Source organism: Patiria miniata, unplaced genomic scaffold (genome assembly GCF_015706575.1).
Source record: "Patiria miniata isolate m_02_andy unplaced genomic scaffold, ASM1570657v1 HiC_scaffold_4, whole genome shotgun sequence".
NCBI lineage: Eukaryota > Metazoa > Echinodermata > Asteroidea > Valvatida > Asterinidae > Patiria > Patiria miniata.
The window spans coordinates 9,341,402-9,349,221 of record NW_024037071.1 but is presented as its reverse complement, the minus strand read 5'-3'; the positions used below and the strand labels follow the sequence as shown (position 1 = coordinate 9,349,221).

The following is a 7,820-nucleotide window of genomic DNA, read 5'->3' as shown; positions in this document are numbered from 1 at the left end:
CAAAGTAATCTAAACTATTTTCATGCAATAGATATATTTTCCAAATTAAATTCATATTAATTGTTTTATAATCATAGTTCAAATTGAAGAAATGGGCGTATATTACTTGAACTTTGTAATACATTTTAGAAAGCTATCTGAACGAGCCTGTGAAAATTCAACATGGCGACTTACAGTAAGAAAAGGCGTGTTGAAGGAAATCTGGATGAAAAAGAAGAGATTCCTGATAAAAAAGAGGACAGCGACTCAAGTTTAGATGATGACGAAGAAGGATATGAAGATGATTCACCTCATGAGGAAATAAATGAGGTGATTAAATGTTTTTCTTATTACTTTTGCACGAAGAAACGAATGATTTGCCCAGATTCCGGACAGGTTCACTTTATCGGCGATCGTGCTGGTTTCGTGCTGCTGTAGTGTGTAGCAGCTGGGGTCCTACTATTACTAAAATGCGTTCTTTTTTCTGTTAATAGTTTTCAACTTCTCTGTACTTTTATGTGTTTAATCGATTCCTTATTTTTTATATGTCGATTTCATGTTCTTCTTTTGTAATTAAATTAGTGTTTTTGGAGGATTTTGTTTTAAAAGGGAAGTCCTAAGTAAAGACCAACCAAGATTAAGAACCATTCAGAATGATAGTCTGGTTCCAGCAGCCAAAAATCCTGATGTTGAAAACTATTGGGTTGGGGAACCAGACAACAGACACCACTTGGCCTGTACTAATACTATATATTCAGCACATTACAAATTCAAACAAACCACCAGTTTAAAAGTTAGCTGTTCTCCTGTATGGATGTACTATGTGACATATCTGGTGAATGTGGACTCAAAATTAAACCTTTTATTAACTTTTTGACATTCGCTTGGATGACAAACAAGCAATGCAGTTTATGCACAAACTTATGGGGGCAGTGAACTGGTCAAACTTTTCAGTTTCAGTTTTTCTTAAGTCTTTTTCAAAAATTACTTGATCATCAGAACTTCACCTAATTAATGCACAGAAAATTTGTAAATAAAATTCTTTTGTTTGGTAAACTTTATATTAGGAAAAAAGTAGAAATTGTTCTCGAAATGTTTGTCAAGGTACCAGTCATCAGGCCCTGAGGAATGATTGTGATTGGAAAGAGCTTATATACAATGTAATCTTTGTTCTCGTTGGCCAATATTGGGAGGAACACAGTTGAGACATGAAACTGGTATCTAAAAAGGATTCCCCAAAAGTGTCTTCATTCTGATAAGCTTTATAATTATATTGTGATTCTTAATATAAGTATATTTCAAATTACCGATGCAGTAATGTGTGAACAGATGATTACTTAAAGGGAATGTACATCATTGGCTTTTGCTGTAATTTTCGGAAATGAACTATTTGAGGGGTTAGTATAATAGATCAAATATTGTTACACTGACATTTTTGAAGTTTTGTGTTCGAAAAGGTTGGAAAAACCAAGAAAAACAAAAATGTTCAAGTAGTCTGGTTCCCTGACTCCACAAAAGATAAAATGGATCAATTTATAGATGATGGAAAATTGCAAGGCAAGGGAACCAGTCTTAGCTGGCCTGCACCCGTTCATGAACATGTAACCAATAGCAAACAAAATTTGGACTGAAAAAAAAAGGTAAATTTGGAGCAGTGGTTGAAAAATAGTTAGGTTTTTCCAACGCTGGTCGGCCGACCACCGTTGGAAATGTATACAAAAATACCATTTTCTCGAAAATGACTTCACACCAGGTGCCATAATTTTACAAGATGCTTCAGACAGTCCTTTACCAACATCCTAGTAAGGTATTTCGTAAAAACTTGGTAGTTTTATTTTTCAATGTTTGCAAATGTTGTATATTCCCTTTAACTCTGGATATAGTTTGGAGGAACAAATGAAAGTTTTAACCAGTTCACAGGCCCAGGCCATAGGTTTGTGCACAAGTTGTCTGGTTTAATTTGTTTTTCATTCATGCCCAAGGTGCACTTCAATTTCAAAATGGTTTGTTAACCAAAGTGTGTGAGAAATCTGCACCCAATTTGATAAAACTCATCTTAAAGGGAATATACATCATTTGCTTTTGCTGTAATTTTCAGAAATGGATGGAATTGGGGGGTTGGAAATATATAGCAAATATAGTTACACTGACTTTTTTTGAGGTTTTGGGTTCGAAAATGCTATAAAAACCAAGAAAAACAATCATTTTCCTGTAGTCTGGTTCCCTGACTCCATATAAGAAGAAACAGAGCAGTTTACATACATTGGGGAATTGTAAGGTCAGGGAACCAGTCTAGCTGGCTTGTACCCGTTCATAGGTGTGTAATCGATTGCAAACAAGTGCGATGGTCAATTGGGGCCAGTATTTGAAAAAAATCCAGTTTTTTCCAACGCTGGTCGGCCGACCAGCGTTGGAAATTGATACAAAAATACCACTTTTCTTGAAAATGACAGTATACCAGGTGCCATGATTTTACAGGATGCTTTACACTGTCATTCACTAACACTCCAGCAAGGTATTTCAAAATGATTTGGTAGTTTTATTTTTTGATGTTTGCAAATGTTGTATTTTCCCTTTAACTTACAATGTTTGTTTTTTGTCTTATTTGTTCTATTTCCATACAGGAGGTTCAGGTTGAGTTTGAAGCTCTGCCACCACAGGATGATGACTTCCACGGGATTAAAATATTACTACAACAGGTAACATTAATCACGTAACTGGCATCATGCAGTTTGACATCTTGTTTAATTAACCCTCCTGTTGTTCTCGTTCAGTCACAGACAGTCAAAAAGTTCTTCAACTTCCCCTGCCAATCATTTTGTATACAGACTAGTAAAAAAAACAGTCAGATCACATTTGTGTAAACACTAGTGTCACTGTCCAATTCCGTCGACAGACAAAAGAGGTACCTGGTAGGTACAGCTGGTATATCAATTACCTCCTGTCAAACTGAGCATTTGCTGTATCAAATTCACAAGGGATTTCTTAACTGTTAAACCCAGTCACTTGATTGATTTTGACTGGCTGAATTTTTCAGACAGAGAGGGAGGGTTATGTGTGAAATCCAGTCAATTCCAGTCTTGAGAAAAGAATCCTCTAGATATTTTTTTTCCATTCGCAGCTTTTTTTGAAGAGCAAAGTCAATATTTCAGAGCTGTCCAACCTGGTCTTGTCGCAGAATCACGTGGGAAGTGTCTTAAAGGTACGTACTGAGCTCATGAAAACCAGATATTCTGATACTAGGAATGGCTTTTGTAGACAAAGATGAACACTCAATATCTAATTTAAACTCATGTGAAGGTCCTATGAGAAAAGTTCCAACGTAAGACAAATATTTTAAACATCTTTAATTTACACTGATACACAGTTACATTTCAAATTGAAGCTGCAGTAACTTTGTCAGTATCACCTGTGATTTCTCAAAATTACAGCATGGCACCATCTTTCTTTTTATTTGTTTGTTTTTTGTTTTTAATTCCTATTTCTTCTAATTTCTTTGGTTGAGCACAAAATATTAATTGACCTAAGACCTAATGAGGTCACGCTTTGTTTACTTGTGCGCTTTCCTATGATCTCATAGTGAAGCACACATGTAAACAAATGGTGATGTCATTAGGTCTGAGGTCAATTTATCTGCTGCTGATCAATCACCTTATATTTTGTGTTTTGTGTTTTTGTTAAAATGACACTTTAATTACAGCAAAGTGAAGCTCAGCTGGCAGAAGAAAGCGATTCCAGTGACGATGATGACAATGAGGACCATGTATATGGTATCATTACGGTTATCAACATCTCTGACAAGAGGGTAAATCTTTTATTCATAAATACCTGAGACAGTTAACCTATCCCTATTGGTCAAGAGCCCATCATGTGGGTGGTTTTAAACTTCCATTTAAAGCTACAGTCCATCATTTGTAATTTGTGCATTTTGTTCGTTTGAAGCAACAAAAGAGTTCAAAATCTAATGAAGGATACTGAGCAACTAACCTGATGAAGTTTCAGCTAAGCTTCAGCTGTACATTCCGAGAAAAACAGCATTCTAAGATCTCAATTTCAAATCAAAAGTTACTGAATCATGTTTTGAATTGTTTTGAATTGCAGCTATACGCGATGTCGCGCACTGATCCGACGAATTACAACAACCGCGCGCGCGTGTGCGTCGTTCCAATACTTGTGCGCGCTGCGCTGAATAACAAAACGAACTACTAATTTAAATTTTCCTACGGTGCTTCTTAAGAATCACTGTTGGAAATGCCTTCTTTCGTTGATTATTTCAAAATGACAGCTTCCCAGAAAGAATAATTTCACAGGGAGTTTAGTTCCCTTACTATCTTTCAACCAAGTTTGTTTTTCAACAATAATTACGCCAGTTACTTTTCGGATGGCTGCAAATGATGGACTATAGCTTTAAACACTGCTCATTGTTTAAACAGCAATGTTTAAAACTAGTCACGAGCACCTGTGCTCTGCGCCACATGCATGCAGTATGTACCAGGGGCTCTGCCGGCTTGAGAGCCACTGATTTGTTTTCAATACAAGGAGATGTCGAGCACACTGCAATGCACCGCACGCACCATTGAAAAGTCCCGAACATGGAGTAAAATGGCAGAACAAAACTTGTGGGAAGTTTGTCAACTTTTCAACTGTTTATGGTTTTTGACCGATAAGGTCTTTATGAATGAGGTTCCGTCGGCTTTGCCTCCGGAACTAGCATGACCAGCTAGTCAACTTCCAATTGACCTATCGCGGTAGACTTGCGTTAGAATCGCGTCAACGCAGTTTGTGAAATATTGTCCAATTACATGATATACAAATGGACGCGGAACGTGATACATCTGAGACAAACAAAACTTAGCGTACACAAATTCCATAGGGTTGTCTAAGGGGCGTGGCTAACTCGCAAACGGCGATAGGTCAGTACTGAGGGGAGCTAAAATGGACTATTTTGCAGACAAATAGACCACAAGCAGTGTTGGGTTTACAGACCCAAACTATGAGCCAGTGGCCCCTTTCCCTGCCCGAATGGAATTGATTAGGTAAAATAAAATTCGTCTTTACAACAACTATCAAATATTGTTGATGTTTCCTTTTCAAAAGAATGAAAGCTGCATAAAAGACGTACAGAGCCTTCTAGAGGAGAAGTGTTCCAAGTGCGCACCGGCTGCAGACCAGGAGCAATTTGTGCGGACCCTCAACGATCCTACGCACAGTGTGGGACTGATGCTCAACGAGAGATTTGTCAACATTCCGCCCCAGTTGGCGCCTCCCTTGCACAAAAGCCTGCAGTAAGTCTCCGTTGACTTTTGGTATCGCACAATGTTGTATTTTACAAGTGCATTAAGGCGACCTGGAAAGCAAACTTGTAAACAGAGTATTCTCACAGCATGGCCAACCTTTCCGTCAATACTCTTTGGCAGTTCTTGGAGTGTACTGTGGTTCACCCCCAAAGTACAGTGGCAGATATTGGAGGGCTGTGCAAAAAACATGGGCCAGTCACTTTTTTAAAACACTGAAGTGAATTGGAGATCAGGGAAGAGCAGGGGTTAAAAGACGATAGTTATAAATTAACTGGTGTTTTCACAAACCCATCCCCCTCAACAACAACAAAATTTAACAGAAATGGCCTATGGAAGAGGTTTAGAGTATAAGATACTTACTGTTACTTGAATAGCATGCGCATAAACATACACAGTAGAACACAGGTTTAGTCCACACTGCTGTTTCCTACAATTTTGCTACAGTGGACATACCCATTAGGTCCCAAATTATATTGCCATATTCGTTGATAACATTAAATACTGGAAGTCAGGTTTATTCATTTTTATTTTAATGGAAGATGTTCATCATACATAGTGTTACCTACACTCGTTCATTACTCCACACTTCTGTATTCTTTGTCTACATGATAACCTAATAGATTGTTGTACAACTATGGTTTTGGAACTCAAAATTGGTCAAAATGGCACTTCTTAACTTGTCATTTGAATTAAACAGTGAGACGTTTTCACCTAAACACTTACCAGTATTTTCATGTATTATATTCCCAGGAAAGACCTGCAGCTGGCATCCAGGAAGAATCCCAAGTTCAAATTTGACTACTTCCTTCTCATCTGCAAGAGCTACAGGGAAGACGGCAACAGTCAGCCGGCCAAGAGCAAAAAGAAGAAGAAAACGGGGGGCAACACCGTGCCCGAGAATGAGCTGCTGTTTTCTAATGCTGAAGATGAATATTTCCACAAGGTAAGGTGTAAAATTACCTTTATAGGATACCCATTAAACTGCATGTACATGTATCCTTAGTTCAAGGTTCAAATGATATATCCCCTCGTAAGCCTGTAAAACCTAAAACTTTCCCTGTCTAGGGGTAAGCGACATGTTTTATGTCCTACCCCATAGACATATTTGCTAAGAGCCATCGTTAATTCTCAAATTCGGTAAACCAATTGCTCATACTTTGTACCTCAGTTTCAAAAGGAGGGTTAATATCCAACTTAATAGATATAAAGAGTCAGAATGCAACAGGCATACCGTCCATGTGAACTCTGACACAGGTTCAACTCAGTTTAAATGCTTTCAAATATTACAACTTACAAGGAGCCATTTAATTGTTTTAAAGTTGAACAAAGACATTGACTGTAGCACAGTTTAAACTGCGACCTCCGGATTGCCGTTCCGGTGCTCTACCAACTGAGCTATCCAGCCCTATGTTGGCGGTTCCCTATTCTTATTTTAAAGGTAAACAAAGAAATTGACTGGAGCAGGGCTTTACCCTGTAGCGCCCCTTGAACAAAGGCATTGAAAAAATGGGGAAACCGCGAACATACGTCTTGCTCGCTCAGTTGGTAGAGCACCAGAACGGCAATCCCGAGGTCACAGGTTCAAATCCCACTCCAGTCAATTTCTGCGTATAAACTTTAAAATCAATTTATATGCTCATGCACACAGAGATGCAGTATATTTCACCTGTATGCCCACTTGAGAACTAGGCAAATAAGACTACAGGTATAACATGTTTGTTCTCTTTTTTATCTTCTCCAGGCTGCCCTGCTGTCCTTTGAGTACCCAGTCTCGGCGGAGAGCGACTCGGCCCTTGGAGGGACCTGGTCCTTTGACGACATCGAGTACAAAACCTACAGGACTGTCATGATTGTTCCTGCATCCAACATGCCGGACATCCTCTCCCAGATTGAGGAAAATCTATCAGTATGAGGCCCTTTCCACTTGCAAAAAACCCTATCATGCTTGAAATTCATATATGAATGCCAGAATTATGAAAAATACGCAAGGAATCTCCCCGCTTTCTTCAAATTCCACAATGTGTAGGAAACCAATGACATTATTGTTTGTAATTGTACAATAGTAGCTGGGCTTAATCCTGCAAAATCCATCGAGTTTTGCTGCATTATTGATGATTAAGGGATGTGTTTAAAACTGGCAAAGAATATATTTATTCCCATTCATCAGTACTTTTCGGTCAAACAGTCAAAAATTTACAATTTTTTCAACGATTTTGTTCAACAGTTTTGCCTCCTGTTTTGTGAATACCTCTCTGGCCATGTCTATGGTTTGTGCCTCGCACGCTTAGTGCTATAAATCTCCTTTTATGAAGATCGGGACACATACTGCACGACGTGGTGCAGGAATTAAGTGTTATCAGCTCTGTGACAGGCTCTTGACCAATAGGAATGTTTAGGTTTTTAGGAATATTGATTAAAACCTGAATTGATGATGAAACATCTAAATGGCCTTGCACTTCAATGAATTATCTAAAGGGCCTTGCCGTCTTCAATCCCCGGGTTGGACCTGGGTCCAACACAGACATTTCAGGAACCCCTTTCACA

At 38.5% G+C, this 7,820-nt stretch overlaps 1 protein-coding gene across 1 annotated transcript; it reads left to right on the top strand.

Moving 5' to 3' along the window:
- Window positions 1–135: 135 nt before the first annotated feature.
- LOC119739999 (BRCA2 and CDKN1A-interacting protein-like) lies at window positions 136–7,721 on the top strand. Its single transcript, XM_038215180.1, has 7 exons — window positions 136–309; window positions 2,604–2,678; window positions 3,101–3,181; window positions 3,680–3,784; window positions 5,077–5,264; window positions 6,027–6,219; window positions 7,018–7,721. Exons 1-7 carry the CDS (start codon window positions 163–165, stop codon window positions 7,186–7,188), a joined length of 960 nt encoding a protein of 319 aa, XP_038071108.1. The 5' UTR covers window positions 136–162; the 3' UTR covers window positions 7,189–7,721.
- Window positions 7,722–7,820: the final 99 nt, after the last annotated feature.

Excerpts from the sequence above, each read along its gene's own strand:
- LOC119739999 (XM_038215180.1), top strand. The coding sequence starts at position 163 with ATGGCGACTTACAGTAAGAAAAGGCGTGTTGAAGGAAATCTGGATGAA. Across the intron at positions 3,182-3,679 it reads ACGTGGGAAGTGTCTTAAAG|CAAAGTGAAGCTCAGCTGGC; the intron begins GTACGTACTGAG and ends CTTTAATTACAG. Across the intron at positions 3,785-5,076 it reads TCAACATCTCTGACAAGAGG|AATGAAAGCTGCATAAAAGA; the intron begins GTAAATCTTTTA and ends CCTTTTCAAAAG.